Source organism: Cetorhinus maximus, chromosome 15 (assembly GCF_964194155.1).
Source record: "Cetorhinus maximus chromosome 15, sCetMax3.hap1.1, whole genome shotgun sequence".
In the NCBI taxonomy this organism is placed as follows: domain Eukaryota; kingdom Metazoa; phylum Chordata; class Chondrichthyes; order Lamniformes; family Cetorhinidae; genus Cetorhinus; species Cetorhinus maximus.
Window position 1 is genome coordinate 86,107,767 of NC_135893.1, and position 16,082 is coordinate 86,123,848.

A 16,082-nucleotide genomic window follows, 5' to 3' on the forward strand; every position below is an offset into this window, starting at 1 on the left:
TTGGTTTACCTGATAAAATATTAGCTTTACTCAAAGGGTTGTAAATCTTTGGAATTCTCTGTCCCAGAGAGTTGTGAATACTCCATCGTTGGCTACATTTAAGGCTGGGACCGACAAACTTTTACTCTCTCAGAGAATCAAGGGATATGGGGAGTGGGCAGGAAAGTTGAGTTGAAGCCCAAGATCAGTCATGATCGTATTGAATGGCGGAGCATGCTTGACGGACCATATAGTCTATTCCTGCTTCTATCTCTTGCGTTGAATATTCCAGAATTCAAAAAAGTCCAAACAGATTGAAAGAAAGAAGTAAGTCTTACATTTATATAGCATCTTTTATGACCTCAGGACATCCCAAAGTGCTTTATAAACAATGTAAAAATATTTTTGAAAAGTTGTCCCTGTTGTGTTGTAGAAAATGTGGTAGTCAATTTGTGCACAGCTAGATCCCACAACAGCAATGTGATAATGACCAGATTATGTTTTACTGATGTTGTTCGAGGCATAAATATTTGTCAGGATAGCACAGAGAAATTCCCTGCTCTTTTTTGGACTAGTGGCATTGGAGCCTTTTACATCCTCCTGAGATGGCAGACAAGGCCTCGATTTGATCACTTGTCTGAAGCACTCATGCATCTCCTTATTGGTATTCTGAAATTACCTTAGTGACATGCAGAGGATGAAGATTAAGGTTCGTACTCTATTCACATTTCAAAGTGTCACCGGAGGGTGAAGGGTGTCAGCAATACAATTTGCTTTAGTGAATCAGGACCTTAAAGAAAGGCATTAGGGCTTTGGCCAGCTGATAAAAACATGGTGAACAGTCAGATAATGAAGCTGCAATAACAACTTAGTTTTTGGCTTCAAATGTGAAAATCCACATAACAATAAAGAGGTTCCTTGTCAAAAATGAGATTAAGGTATATATGAAATGTTTTTCAGCGATTAGATTAAAAATAACATCTGATCTAAATTGATGCATGTTACCAATCCAGTGCATAGCTCCAGAGTCAACTTGAAGACATTCAGTGTGGCAAGGATAACATAGATTAACTAAAGATTCAAATAGAGACACACAGTATATGCAGTACATTGTTGAATGGAATGTAGCTTTTCTGCTGGTACATTCTCAAACACTATTAGTAGGCATCACAGCAGAGGCTCCCAGTAATTGAACAACTATTCCCTTTACCTGTCCTGTTTTCAATACTTTTTAACGAGATTTCATTTCTTTGTGTGCAAAAAAGCTCAAAAGAAAATATTCAAGGCTTCCAAAATGCTTTGCATTGCATGTTATTCTCCAAACAGGGTTTGACTGCTGTAATACAGAGTTTATGGATCAGTAGTTCAAGAGGACAGGCTGTTCCTACCATACTGCTTTCATCCTCTTTAACTTGCTGTACTAAGGGACCTCAATGCCACCAGATGAATTATTTTAAAACATCCTCCAATAATTAATAAAACACCCTATGTGAACCAACTTGTGATTTAGCAGCAATATCACATCTAACATTCCCAGCTCCTATTACTTTGCTGCCTTCACCTGGCTGTGCTGGAATCTCCATCTTCCCCAGCAAGTCTTCAATCCCTCACTCTGGAAGGGAGTTATGGGCAAGCCTGAAGTGTGAGGGGATGATTTTAACAGGTGGCAGCTGGTTGGGTTGGACTGAAGTCACTGGAAAGCAAAATCGGACTGACTGTAAAAAGGGACAGGGTGTAAATGGATGATGGAGGGTGTAAATGGGAGTTGTAAATGTGAAGATTTAAACAGGAGGTAAATAGGCCTATAAATTGATGGAGGGTGTAAATCAGGGGAATTAAATAAGTAAAAGCAAAATACTGCGGATGCTGGAAACCTGAAACAAAAATAGCTAGAAAAACTCAGCAGGTCTGACAGCATCTGCGGAGAGGAAGACAGTTAACGTTTCGAGTCCGTATGACAGACGAGTCAGATGAAGAGTCATACGGACTCGAAACGTTAACTGTCTTCCTTTCCGCAGATGCTGTCAGACCTGCTGAGTTTTTCTAGCTATTTTTGTTTTTGAATTAAATAAGTAAATGGATGGGGTGTAAATTGATGTAGAGGTGTTAATTGTTCTGGCTGTAAATGAGGAGTGTTTTAAATGGGGGGTGGGGTGGGGCAAGGCAAAAATTGGTGGGTCTTGTAACTGGGGCAGGGTGCAAAATTGGATGGACTGTAATTCGGGCCAGGGTGTAACTGGGGTGAGTTGTTAAAAATAAGACATTGGGCCTGTGAAACTGAAACTGTAACCCAAGAGAGGACAGTAATTGGCAGAGAAAATAGAAAAATAGCCTCACCACTGTTAATTCAGTTTCCCTACAATAGCCAATTGCCAATACAGCAGCTGAAACCAAAACTGAGGGTCATAAATGTAAGGCAATCGCCAACAAATTCAATAGGGAATTCTGGAGAAATTTCTTTACCTAAAGAGTGGTGAGAATGTGGAGCTCGCCACCAATGGAGATAAATAGCAGACCATTTAATGGGAAGCTAGATAAACACGTGTGAGAAAGGAATAGAAGAATATGTTGATAGGGTGAGATGAAGTGGCGTGGGAGGAAGGGGGTTCTTGTGGAGTGTAATCACTGATTATAGACCAGTTAGGTGAATGGCCTATTTCTATTCTGTTATATAAACATTAAGATAACATTTGGGTATATATTTATCCTATCTCTCACTGTAACAAAAGTTCATTTTCCGTGGGAACCTCCCATCATATCCTAATCAACAATCCATCATCACACCAACAGCTGGTGCCATGGCGCCTCATTTTTATCACCAATCATGTTCGGGTTCAATCAAATATTTAAAGATGAGGCTGAATCTCAGTTATGTTCAGATACAGTCTAAAAATCCTTGGAACCAAACATTTACTTTGCCAAAACAGGAATCAAGACAACACAAAATGGCAGTGAATAGTTGAGGCAGTACAAACTGCTTCATTGCAAGATGCATTTTTTCAAATTAGTGGTATAAAACAATGGGCAAGTTGAGGACATACAATACAACTTTAGCCAACCAATCACCAGCTATTAGACTGCCATTATTTGCAAAATAAACTGTATTGGATTCCCATTGCAAATGGCACTAGGTGTATGGAGGTGTATTTGATATTACTTCTGACAGTTGAACGTGTCTAGATTCAGTAGTCCAAACCTGATTTAGTTTGCATTTGGCCCATCCTTGGTAACATTAGCCAAATTGATCTAAAAAATTTGATAATAAACATCAGGATTTTCAGTGTTGATGGATGATTAATGTCACATGGGATAACTCAGAACAAACAGCAGAGAAATAGGTCATTCAGCTCAACTGGTCCATGCATCTCTCATATCCCTCCTTACCTGAACCAATCAATTGTAAAGGTAATTCGGTGACTTTAGCTAAAACACTGCCAGGTCGAACAAGTAGCAACATTCAAAGCTGATGTGCCATTGCAGCATGAGAAGCACCATGACGAATGGACCATCCAGCATAATACTGCAATCAATATTATTGACACTCACCTAGATTGAATACACTACACGTCCATTTAGAATGCTGCCTTGATCTAAAGCGAACAATACATGGCAACTAGCCATATATTCAATCTGTTTTAAAGAGCTGCCAATGGCCATACCCGGTCACTTTTTCAGCACAGACCCTGGTTGTACACACCTTTTTATAGGAGGACCCTTTCCTGTCTCTCAATCCACATTGGTGGATTTATGAAGTTCAGGTCAAGTTATGCTTGGCTCTTTAATAGATTCTAAAGATTCAGGGCACGTGTGCGAATGTGTCAGTGTGATGATGTTAACAGTACCACTGCAAGATCCATTATGGGGCACCCTATACTGAAAACAAACTGGATTGATGTTTTATTGGCCTTTTGATCCCGCAGAGACTGGGTTACAGATGGACCGCAGTCTGATCAACATGGCAATGGAGTGGAATCCAACATATTGTACTGGTTTTGGATATTTCAATGTCATACACTTGAGGTAACTGCACTATGTTTTTTGGTATTGGATTTCAAACAAAGTGAGAGCCTTTTTTTGCCAAAAGTGCAGTACAACTAGGGTAACAGTTAAACACTGTTAATAGAGAAACTTTACAAGAGCATTCTACTTACTTAAGAAAGGGACGAGTCTGAGATTGATCTGGGAAAGAAGATTAGTAGTTATCCAAACTGATAACAACACCAAACAGAAAATACAACACTTCTGGTATAAACTGTCAGTAGTTAACAGCACTTCCATTAAATTTCTGTTGTTCGTTGACCATTAAACTGCTTCTGGAATTATCACTGACAGTTCCATCCTGATTAGGCAATTTCACTGGTGTGTTATCAGGTGCCTTAGGAACAGGATTATGAGAAGATTCCACAGAGTTTGCTCTGATTGTAATGTGGTCCCAACCACCCTTTAAAAATAGAAGAATTTCACAAGTTATCTTAATGGAAAAGACCTCACAGTGTGCAAATCAAACTTAAATTACAGGTAGCTAAGGATCATTAAAGTTTTTTTGTTAGTGATTTAAAACCCTGGGGTTTACAAGTATTTTGCGCAGAACTGTACAGCAAAGGAGGAGGCCATTCAGCTCTTTGTGTCTGTGCTGGCTCTTTGAAAGGGTTATCAAAATACTCCTGCACTCCAACCCCCACCTTTTTCCCATATTTCTCATTTTCAAGAATTTGGGTGGACTCGTCCCAGATTTGCACTAAGTGCAGAAGCGGGCAGGTAAACACTGTTTTACCCGCTAGCCCCAATGGTGGCTTTTCACGCCGTATCATCCCAAACCCGCTGCATTTATTATGCATTCCCAGGAAACACGCTATTTCCATGGCGGGTGGGCTTTCATGCGTCTACCATGCCATTACATCGCTGCTGGATCACGCCGGGCGCCACATTTAAAGTGCAGCCGCACACACACCTCTCAGTGCTTCCAGCCTAGGACTGCTGCACAGAAGACACCCTGGCCCTGAAAAGCAAAAAGACTGCAGCTCCCAGGTTTAGTGACTTGAGTGCCTCTTGAACGATGTGGAGGCCCGCCCTGATGTCTTCTACCCCTGTTCTAGCTGCAAGAGGGGCAGCTGCATCACCAATCCAGCATGGGAGGCATTGATGGTCAGTGCCAATGCCCTGCAAAAGAGGACAGCCACCCAGTACCACTACAGGATGAATGGTCTCATCTGTTCCAACAGGATAACTCATTCTTCTTATTACACTCAACTCACACATTCACAAATCCATCACACATCCACAGGAATCTCACACCTCAAGGGACAACACCATTAACTCTCACACACCCCCTCACACCTCCATCAGGCTCATACCCTCTCGAGCTTGCGTCCTCATCCTGTCCATGGCTCCGCTCACCACACAAACATTCCATGCAGTGCCATGTGTCCTGCTCACACACTCTCCATCTGTTTTCATACAGGAGAAACCTGCTCACATCAGCAGGAAGAGGTCCCAGACTGGGGTGGAGTGGCCCACATTAGGCCCCTCACACACTTTGAGGAGTGTGCCATCGCGTTGATTGGTGAGGACATGGACTGTGCCTGCGCTGATGGTGAGGTCATGGTGAACACCCTCGTGGGGATCCTGCACCACATCATCCCTCTCTCAACGCAAATGTGAGTGCTCTCTCTCCTGCTATTGACTCTGCTGCCATGCACTACTTTGGTTCACAGGGAGTTCTGCCAAGCAACCAACACCCTCAGTCAGCCAGTCCTTCAGCTCCACCCAGGTCCTCACCTCCAGCTAAGAGGTCACTTTCTCCATTGGAGAGCTGGAAATAAGCATCCTGGAAGACCTGTCACAACGCTTACCCACACCCTGCACCAATGCAGAGACACACACCTCGGTGGGACCTAGATCTAGAACATGCTCCAGTTCACAATCTGGTGGTCGCTGCACGGACACTCCCCAGCAGCAGGAGGCAGGTTCGTGCAAGCTCCTCGACACTTGGAGGACTGCTGGGGGTTAGGCATTTGTAAGGTCTGAGACAGACCTCTGGATTTGGCCTTCCAACTCATCTGGGAGAGTCAGAAGGCGGCATGGGAACATCATGCAGAGCTGTTGGAAGCCCTCAACAGAGTGGTACGTGAGTTGGAGGAGTGCCTGCTCTCTGATGAAGTAGTGCCCACATGTGCAGCTTTACGCACATCTGTGTTCTGCTGGACCATGGAGACTCTGGTCCAGCAGAACACAGATGTGCGTAAAGCTGCACTCTGATCCAGTAACCATGGGCGAGTTCATGCAGTGGTAACTTGAGATGGAAACAGGTCACCTTTACGGCCCTCTGGGTGCTCCTTCCCCTCAAGGAGTAAGGTCGGAGCTGCCGGGCACCCAAAGGGAGGAGGAGCGGCAGTTGGTCACCCCTGGGTCATCCACTCAGGAATCTCAGAGGCTTTCCTCTCCCTCTGAGTCTCCATTGCCTGTGAGCCCCTCAACCTTGTCCTCTGTCACCACAAAGGGAGCAGCTGGCCAACAAGTGATTCTGGAGGGAGATTCTGGAGTGATTCTGGAGTGTGTGTGCCAGGGCCTTTCGGAGCCTCATGCAAGCACTCTCCCATGCATGTGGATCCTTCACGTACCATACACACCTGAGTTTTGAATGCTGCCTGCTGGGGTTTGCTTTCAATTGCCCATCTGAGCTGACCTGCATCTCCGCCCACCCAACGATCTCACTCCCATGCAGCATCTAATCTTGCCCACCACGACTGCCATTTCACTTTCGATTCAGACAGCATCGTCACCTTCCCTGTCTTTTCCCCTTCCCCAGTCACCCATTTCCTTTCCCCCATCACTGTTGATGCCCTGGCATCACCTTCCTCCTCCCCTCCATGACCTACCAGGCACAACCCTTTTCCTTCGGGGATATCCAGGTGAATGTGTACATTCCTTTCCTTTCCGAAAATCCACATTCACCTCCCTGACCACCTCCTTCCCACTCCTAGGGTCCATGTCGGCCTCCGAGTCCCCACCAACCACCCTCGCCGTCCCTTCTATCGCTACCGTAGAACCCTCACCCTCCCACCCTACTGCCTCACTCTGCCCTTGGTCATTCTTGCCATTTCCTCGTTTCACACCCACTCTCAGTTCGCTCGCCAGGAGGCAGTCATGGACTCATCAGGGCCCTCCCTTGGCTGTTGACCTTGACCTCTTCCCCCACTTGGAACCACTTCTCCCCTTGGAACCCCTCCTTCCCCCGTCCCCCCAGGTTTCCCTCCCTCACCCCAGTCCTCCCCCACCGCATCCCCCCCACTCCCAGACTCCACTGCTGCTTTTAGTCCTTCCCCCTTCCTGACTCATTCAGACACCCTTACTCCTTCCTCCAGCCTTAGTCCTTTCGCCTTCCAGACTCCTTCCTCCCCATGGACTCCCTCCCCACACCGCCCTCCTTCCCCCTCTGAACTCCTTCCATTACACCTTCCACCCCTCTCTTACACCTACCTCCCCAGTTGCTGTCTTCTCCCCTGTTACCCCCTCCTCCCCCTGTACTCCCTTCCCACTCCCAACCTCCCCCCCAACACCTTCATTCCGCACTCCCAACCTCACCTCATCCTAACACCCTTCATTCCCCCCTCCCAACCTCAACCCATCCTGACACCTGTCCCTCTCCCAGTCGATCCTAGACCTTCCTCTCCCAGCCCCCGGTACATCATCCGTGACTTTCCAACTTCCGTGTGCTGCTTCACAGCAGAGCCATGTCCATGAGAATCCACCCAGCATGCCATGGACATTCCTCCAGTGTGCCATTGGTGTCGGGCTCCAGCATCTTCTGCTCCTCGGATGTCCATGATATGGGCAAGGCCCTGGCAGTAAATCCCGACTTCTGCACGTCACCCTTGTCAAGATGTGTTCTGCACTGGTGCGCAATCACGCCGATGTGGACGAATGATCTAGCGGGAGATGGAATGTGCCTGGTGGGCTGGCCTTATAATGAAATGCAGATGGATTACAATGAGATTCCCGACGTCCGCTGGTGGGGAACGCGGTCCACCATCGACGTGGATGATCGAAAACTGGTTTCACGACGATTTTTTAGCCTTCTTGTCATATTGTCTGGTCACGCCTCTGAGCACGACCGATGCCAGCGGGCACGGACAATTCCGCCCTTTATCCAATTCCCTTTTGAAAGTTACATTTGATTCTATTTTTTCATAAATTTTTTGTTTTGAAAGTTTTGGTGTCAAAAACTGAGTGGGAAAAATCAGGAAGGGCCTAGCCCTTCCCAAATAAAAGTCAGATAAGTCTGGTAAACCAATTTAAAAAAAATATCGATTGGGAACAATACTCAAAATGAACAAATCAAAGAATAGAGTAAGGAACGGCAGCATGTCTATGAGGCTCAATTGAGGTTCTGAAAGTTCTGTCAAGCACATTTTTGCAGCACAAACAACAGCAAGGGGTAAAGTCAACATGAAGGTGCATGTTTTATGGTAACGGGAAATGAATCCACGCATCATAAAATGTGGTCATCTTACACCAGACTATGGTACATCTGACATCGTAAATTGGCTCGATTCATTTCTGTCAGTTGCACCTGTAACTTATGCTCTGTATGTTGAATTTAATTATAAAAGCTGTTCTGTCCTGATATTTGGGGAGAGAGATGTGCACGCATTGCACATTACATCCACATGTTATATATAATATGCAATAGCCTTACGGCTGTGATATACGTGAGTCACTGGCCCCGAGTTTAGTTGGGAAATCGATTGGAAATTTCGGGGGTTGGTGGTAGATAGGCAAATTCGGGAGGAGATTGTTTTTTTAAACTAATCTAAAATTTAAAAAGATATCAGGAATTTAGGGCGAAAAATGGGTAAAGAAATTATTTAATGATCCTCATACTTGGTTTACAGGAGTGACTTCTTCAATAGATCTCAGCTTCCTAAAATATTGAAAAAAATAAAACAAATTAAAATTAATGCCCTGAAGCTCTTGAGGCTTCTAGTATCTTTCTGGGCTGGATAACAGAAACTTGCGCATTTAATTAAACACCACATTAAAAGGAAATGCCCAAGTGAAATGCATTATTTATGATGATTATATATAAGCATTATTACATCCACAACAATTATAACTTGTTAACTTACTCCGATGCCATAGTCCCAACTGCTACCAATAGGCTCTCGTGGCTGGACACCCATTCGATGGCACACTGTACCACAGCTCAAGCTGTGACTCCCCTGAACTTTATCGGCAACTATCCAAACCTGTGTCAGGGACAATAGTATGTTAATTGTTGGTCGACCTGGCCTGAATCAACTCAGTTAGTAGTGCTATCTCTTCAGTAGTATAACAATTCGCATTTATATAGCAACTTTATAGTAAAATGTCCCAAGATTTCACAGGCGTGAGTAACAAATTTGACATCAAGCTTTAGAAGGAGATGTTAGGCTAGGTGACCAAATGCTTGGCCAAAAAGGAAGAAGTGTCTTTAACGAGGAGGGAGAGGTTTAGAGAAGGTTTTTTAAAATTTATTCTTTCATGGGATATGGGCATCACTGGCAAGGCCAGCATTTGTTGCCCATCCTTAATTGCCCTTGAACTGAGTGGCTTGCTGGAGCCAGACCAGGTAAGGACGGCAGATTTCCTTTCTAAAGGACATTAGTGAACCAGAAGGGTTTCTATGACAATTGATGGTAGTTTCATGGTCAACATTAGTGAGACTAGCTTTCAATTCCAGATTTTATAATTGAATTTAAATTTCAGCAGCTGCTGTGGTGGGATTTGAACCCATGTCCCCAGAGCATTAGCCTGGGCCTTTGTATTACTAACTCAGTGACATTATCGTTGCACTACCGTCTCCCCCTAAATTCCAGAGTTTGGGACCTAGGTAGCTGAATCCATGGCCACCAATGGTGGGGCGATTAAAATCGGGGATGCTCAAGAGGCCAGAATTGGAGGAGTGCAGAGATATTGGAGGGTTGTAGGGCTGGAGATGGTTACAGAATGATGGGGGAGGAGAAGAGGGTGGATCGAGGCCATTGAGGGACTTGAGAAAAACAAGGATGAGAATTCTAAAATTGAGGTGATGCTGGACTGGGAACCAATGTATATTGTGTTAACTGAAAAGTTCAGTGCAATTCTATATCCTTATTTCCATATTTTTCTGTTAGAGGGTTGTAGATAAATGTCAAATAAGGTTCCATTCTTTGATGCCCCAAATGTGGAATATGAATATTCGTTAACATTGGATATTAATTTTATACAACATCACTAGCAGATTTAGAAAGACCTGACTGAAAGAATAATAGAACAAAACCACACAGTTACACCACAGTTCTCATTTTTCAACATCAGTAATATCAATCTATACACCTGAGAATTGAAACATTATTCTCTTCATAAACATAGGGCCCAATTTCAACTCTGAGTGAATAGGGGGTTTTGAATGAGTTAAAATTGGGCCCTATATAATCTTTAATCTGGCAATTAAAAACCCCTTTTCCATTTCTTTCTGAGAATGGTATTTGTGAAGTTACTGTGTTTTTTATTGCCTGATCCTTGTACCTCTTTAAATTTCTTCCCTGTTATTTTTAGGTCGCATCACATAATACCCTGACTGAGAGGGCATGGGGCCAGAAAAGGGGATACTTTTCACTGCTTTAGAATTACAAGAATGTTCTTGGTGCAGGTCAACATGACCTCTGATAGTATGTCCCTTCCATTCACCGGCTCCCTAATAGTCCAGATGAGATTCGCAGAGGAAGAGTTATTTATTCTGGGACTTTATTCTCTGGGGGAGAGGAAGAGGAGGATAAGAAGATGGGGTGGGTGGAGGGGGCCTGATAGAGGTCCTTTAAGATTTTCACTGATGTAAACAGTTTGTGCCTGGGAATATTCTTCTGTTGGGTGTAGGCTTCCAGGATGTAGTTTAAAATTGTAGATGGCAAAAATTATAATGTAGGCAATTTGGTTTCAGTAAGACAGTGATAGATTTGTGAAACAGATTACCAGAAAACCTTGACAGGTTTTGAAAAAAGAACCGGAAAATTTCCTATTAGAAAAGGTGATACAGAGTGATTGGCTCTTGAACCAATGCAAGGATGGAAGGTTCGAAAGGGTTGAGTAAATGACCCAATGGTCTTGACGCTAATATGTTTCACTATGAGAACCCATTGCTTAGCAACCCATGATGAAATGCATCGTCATATGAGGAACACTCTAGACCACTGATCCCAATGACCCAGCAGTACATTCCCGAAAGTTCATGAATTGAAAATCAGCTCAATTATAAACATAGACCACTGCAAATTAGAATAATTTGTTAAGTCCTTTAGGGAAGGAAACCTCCTGCCTGGGTCTCTATGTGACTTCAGTCCACACCAGTGTGCTTGACCTGCATCTGCCATCTGAATTGGCCTTGCATGCCACTAAGTTATATCAGTTCACCTTCTTGCAAGTAACTAGGAATGGGCAATAAATGTCAACCCTGCCAGCAAGGTCCACGTTGCCAAGAATGAATTTTAAAAAGTTGTTGCTTGAGGAATCCCAATTTTGTGGAGAAATAGGATTTGTTTCTTTCTTCATAACTTGCAGCACATACAGTATCCTGAGCATCTGGAGAGATGCTCCAAAATACAAATTTAAAATATTCAACAAATTAACCATTCAACATTTTAGCAGAGTGATGCTGGAGGGAGGATATAATGGGGCCTGGAAAACATGGCACTGGAATTACATCAAAAGGTGAGTCAGGTCTAACCATTCTGGGGTCCATGTTAAAATATCTATGTGCCAAAAAATCCAGGCAACAACTACTTTTATTTATATAGCGCCTTTAATGTAGTAAAATATCCCAAGGAGCTTCACAGGAGTGATTGTCAAACAAAGTTTGACACACAGTCACATAAGGAGATATTAGGACAGGTTGCCAAAAGCTTGGTCAAAAGGATAGGTTTTAAAGGAGCATCTTAAAGGAGGAGGGAGGGATGGAGAGGTTTTTCTTTGGGAGAAAGGGGAAAGGGAGATTCCAGAGCTTTGGGTCTAAGCAGCTGAAGTCACGGCTGCCACTGGTGCAGTGATTGATATCGGGTATGTGCAAGAGGCTAGAATTGGGGGATAGCAGAGATCTTGGAGGGATGCAGAGCTGGAAGGAGTTACAGAGATAGGGCAGAAAGAATTGATTTAGTAGGTTGTTTATTCATTAGGAGCTGCCCTGCCAACAATTCTGTCATGCTGAGAAAGTGGGCCTTAGCAAGGTATAGAAATCAAATAAAATGCCCAATCCATCTTCAGCATCTGGGCTAAGCTGTGTCCATAGAAAGCAGAAGGTTATAACACAGGACCAGATTCATAGATTTCCACCTTCTTCCCATTTCTATTTATGTTCACTGGTGTGCAGAGATTCAGAGAAGCCTGCAACGAGATCTTCCTCATTGTCCCCTGAAAACAGGACAAAGGGTGCAAGCCAATGAAACACACCTCAGCATTGTGCCACTATAAATGCGAATCGTTTATTTTAAGGCTGATGCAGAGTTTAAAGCTGAGCAGTGGCTGAAGCAATGAAAAGGGTGTCAGGAACTTTTTTAACATAGTTAAAAAAGTGAGTGAAATTGACCTTCTTGCAGTCAAAATGCTTGCTGACAGGAACAGCTCATAAAGCAGTGTGTAAGAGAAAAGTGAAGGAACTGCAGATAGCCAGCAGAGGGCAACGCTGTTATAGGGCAAGGTAAGTGAGGTTGTATCACTGCAAAAGCAAAATACTCTGGATGCTGAAAATCTGAAATTAAAACAGAAAACGCTAGAAAAACTCAATGGGTTAGCAGCAACTGTGGAGCGAGAAACAGAGTTAACTTTGAGAGCTGTTAGGAGTTCTGGTCTCCATATTACAAAAAAATAAAGAGGCACTGGAGAATGTACAAAAAAAAGATGTACAAGGATGATACCAGAACTGGGAGCATACAACTATCAGGAAAGACTGAACAACCAGAGCTCTTATCACCAGAAAAGAGATTGCTGAGGGGCGATCTAATTGAAGCCTTTACAATTTTTGATCGGAGAGATGTAGAGAAAATATTTTCACTTATGGGGGAGATCAAAACTTAAGGCTATAAATAGAAGACAGTCACCAATAAATCCAAGAGGGAATTGAGGAGAAACCTTTTACCCAGAGAGTGGTGAGAATGTAGAACTCTCTACAAAATGGAGCGGGTGAGGTGAATAGCATAGTTGCATTTAAAGGGAAGCTAAATAAACATATTAGGGAGAAAGGAATAGATGGATATGCTGATGAGATTAGATGAAGAAGAGTGGGAAGAGGCTTGTGTGAAGCATAAACACAGGCACAAACCAATTGGAATGATAGGCCTATTTCCATGCTGTAGATTCAATGTCATTCTATGTAATCGGAATCACAGAATTGTTACGGTGCAGGAGGCAACCATTCAACCTCCTAAACAGTTCAAGTCCAAGAATCTTTTACCTCGTTCTAATGAAAGGTCATCAACCTGAAACATTAACTCTGTTTTTCTTTCCTGCCTGACCTGCTGAATGTTTTCCAGCATATTCTGAGGTTATATGAATTCCCATTACTGGTATGGAATGTAATGTGAAGGAACAACCTAAACTGAGGTTTACACATCAGAGAGGACTAACCTGATCAAGAGGACCTACGGACACTTTGCGAACATTGGTAGAAACATGCTGCCAGCACGATCCTTGAGGATAACTTGGTGCAATACCTTGGCGAAACCATAAATTACCTAGAACAAAAGCATCAATAATTTAGGAAAACTTTTCATCGTGCAGAATAGTCGTGTTCAGTAAAATCTTTGTCTTGTTTATAGATTAATTAAAAATACTTACACTGATCCTTTTCTAATTATCTTTCATTTAAAGAAAATGATTTATATTACTGCCTGAAATGACAGTGGAAACAGATTCAATAGCTTTCAAAAAAGAATTGGATAAAAATTTGAAGGGAAGAACTTGCAAGGCAATGGGGAAGAACAGGGGAGTGGGACTAATCAGATAGATCTTCCAAAGAGCCAGCACAGACATGATGGATAGAATGGCCTCCTTCTGTACAGTTGTGTACATGATCATTCTATCATGCTATGATTTTTCAAAAGGGTGTTTCTATCCAGTTTCAGTTTCCATTTAGGGGAGAGCTGTAGAGTTTGGGGCTACATTTGGGAATAGGTAAGTGACTGACATCTGAAATAGTGGAGTAGTTACACAAATTACCACTAACCACCAACGCATCACAAAGAAATAGACTAGGGGGGTGACATGTAAGTCATGCAATAGCCCCATGCATTGCAAACAAAGGAAATTCCACCCCTTCTTCCATAGCATGACTTGTGACAATGGTGAATACTGTGGGAAGTCCCTTATGTAGCTGTCTGAAGGCTGTGTTTTCTACCAATGCCGCAGCCAACGCTGGGCATGCGCAGTCGATTTTCTTGCTCCCTTACATCATAGCAAGCGACACAGTCGGCAGCAACCAGGGCCAAAAATGGCACTGCTCAAGTAATCACAGCTGCATTTTCTCCCCTTGATCCCCTTATAAAGTTAAAAATGGTTTTTGATCATTCAAATTTATTTCTGCCTGATGCTTTGTGAAATAATTGGGGTTTACTTAAATTAACATGAAGCTTAATTGATGTTAAACAATAAACGTCAAATTAATAGATAGAAACATTTGGAAATATATGTTACTTTTACTTAAATCTATGCCTAGTTTAATAATTTAAAATGGACAATACTTGCTACTGCCCTGTTTGATCTTTACCCAAAAACTTGTAAACAGTGCATGTTCCTGAAGGCACTGATGTATCATAAACTCTGTTTATTCTCAGTAAGTATTTCACGAGATGAATTTATGAGTGGAATATTTTACGTAGTTTGAAATTTAGCCAGGGTCACATTGCACGAACTGTCAATGGGTTGTAACATCAACTGATTGCCAAAGCAAGGCTCTCAAATTTACATATAAGAATATAATAACCAGATACATATTTGTCAAACCGTAATGTAAAATTACTTCATTTTGCGTGCTGACGTCATTCATGCATGTGCAGAGGTGTACTGGCAGCTGGGCGCAGCGGAATGATGTCATTCACTATCCGTACATGCGTGGGACAGTGCGCACGTACAGACCAGATTTGGCCATTTTGCATTGGCAGGAGTTGCAATGCTATCTGAAACCAATATAAGCTTCAGCTTAGTTCTACCCTGTTACATTGTGTGACTCAGATTCTTATCTTTAATATGTATCTTAAAAACATAGAATCATAGAATGCTATAACACAGAAGGAGGTCAATCAGCACATTCTGCTGGCTCTTTGGTAGAGCTATCCAATCAACATACTCTTTTCCCATGGTCCTGTAATTATTTTTCCCTTCGAATATTTATCCAGGTCCCTTTTGAACATAACTGTTGAATCTGCTTCTGCTACCCTTTCAGGCAGTGCATTCTAGATCACAACAACTCACTATATAAAATAATGTTTCCTTCTTCAACTAGAGTATTGCGACCAGTTCTACGCCACGCTTTAGGAAGGATGTGAAGGCATTAAAGAGGGTGCAGAAAAGATTCACGAGAACAGTTCCAGGGGTGAGGAACTTCAATTATGAAGATAAATTGGAGAAGTTCGGACTGTTTTCCTTAGAGAAAAGAAGGTTGGGAGGAGATTTGATAGATTATTCAAAATCATGAGCTGTCTGGGCAGAGTAGATAGGGAGAAACTGTTCCCACTTGTGAAAGGATTGAGAACGAGAGAGCACAGATTTAAAGTAATTAGTAAATGAAGCAAAGAAGTGATAGGAGAAGAAACTATTTCATGCAGCGTCTGGAATGTTCTGCCTGAGAGTGTGATGGAGGCAGGTTCAGTTGAAGCATTCAAAAGAGAGTTAGACTATTATCTGAACAGGAAGAATGTGCAGGGTTACGGGAAGAAGGCGGAAAATGGTGCTAGGTGAGTTGCTCATTCGAAAGCCGGTGCAGACATGATCAGTCAAATGGCCTCCTTCTGCGCTGTAACAATTCCATGATTCTTATGGTGCCTCTGGTTCTTTGCCAAACACCAAGTCTATGTCCTCTGGTTAATGACCCTCCTGCC

The 16,082-nt window shown here is 42.9% G+C and overlaps 1 protein-coding gene across 1 annotated transcript in view; it reads right to left on the reverse strand.

Moving 5' to 3' along the window:
• Window positions 1–4,025: 4,025 nt before the first annotated feature.
• The window catches only part of tecpr1a (tectonin beta-propeller repeat containing 1a), an 86,581-nt gene continuing 74,524 nt past the window's right edge, over window positions 4,026–16,082 (reverse strand). The window contains exons 23-25 of the mRNA XM_078558877.1: window positions 13,615–13,721; window positions 9,108–9,227; window positions 4,026–4,420 (exon numbers count right to left, since the gene is read on the reverse strand). Of these exons, the coding sequence (XP_078415003.1) occupies window positions 4,235–4,420; window positions 9,108–9,227; window positions 13,615–13,721 (413 nt within the window). The 3' untranslated portion in view covers window positions 4,026–4,234. The remainder of the gene's footprint in view (window positions 4,421–9,107; window positions 9,228–13,614; window positions 13,722–16,082) is intronic.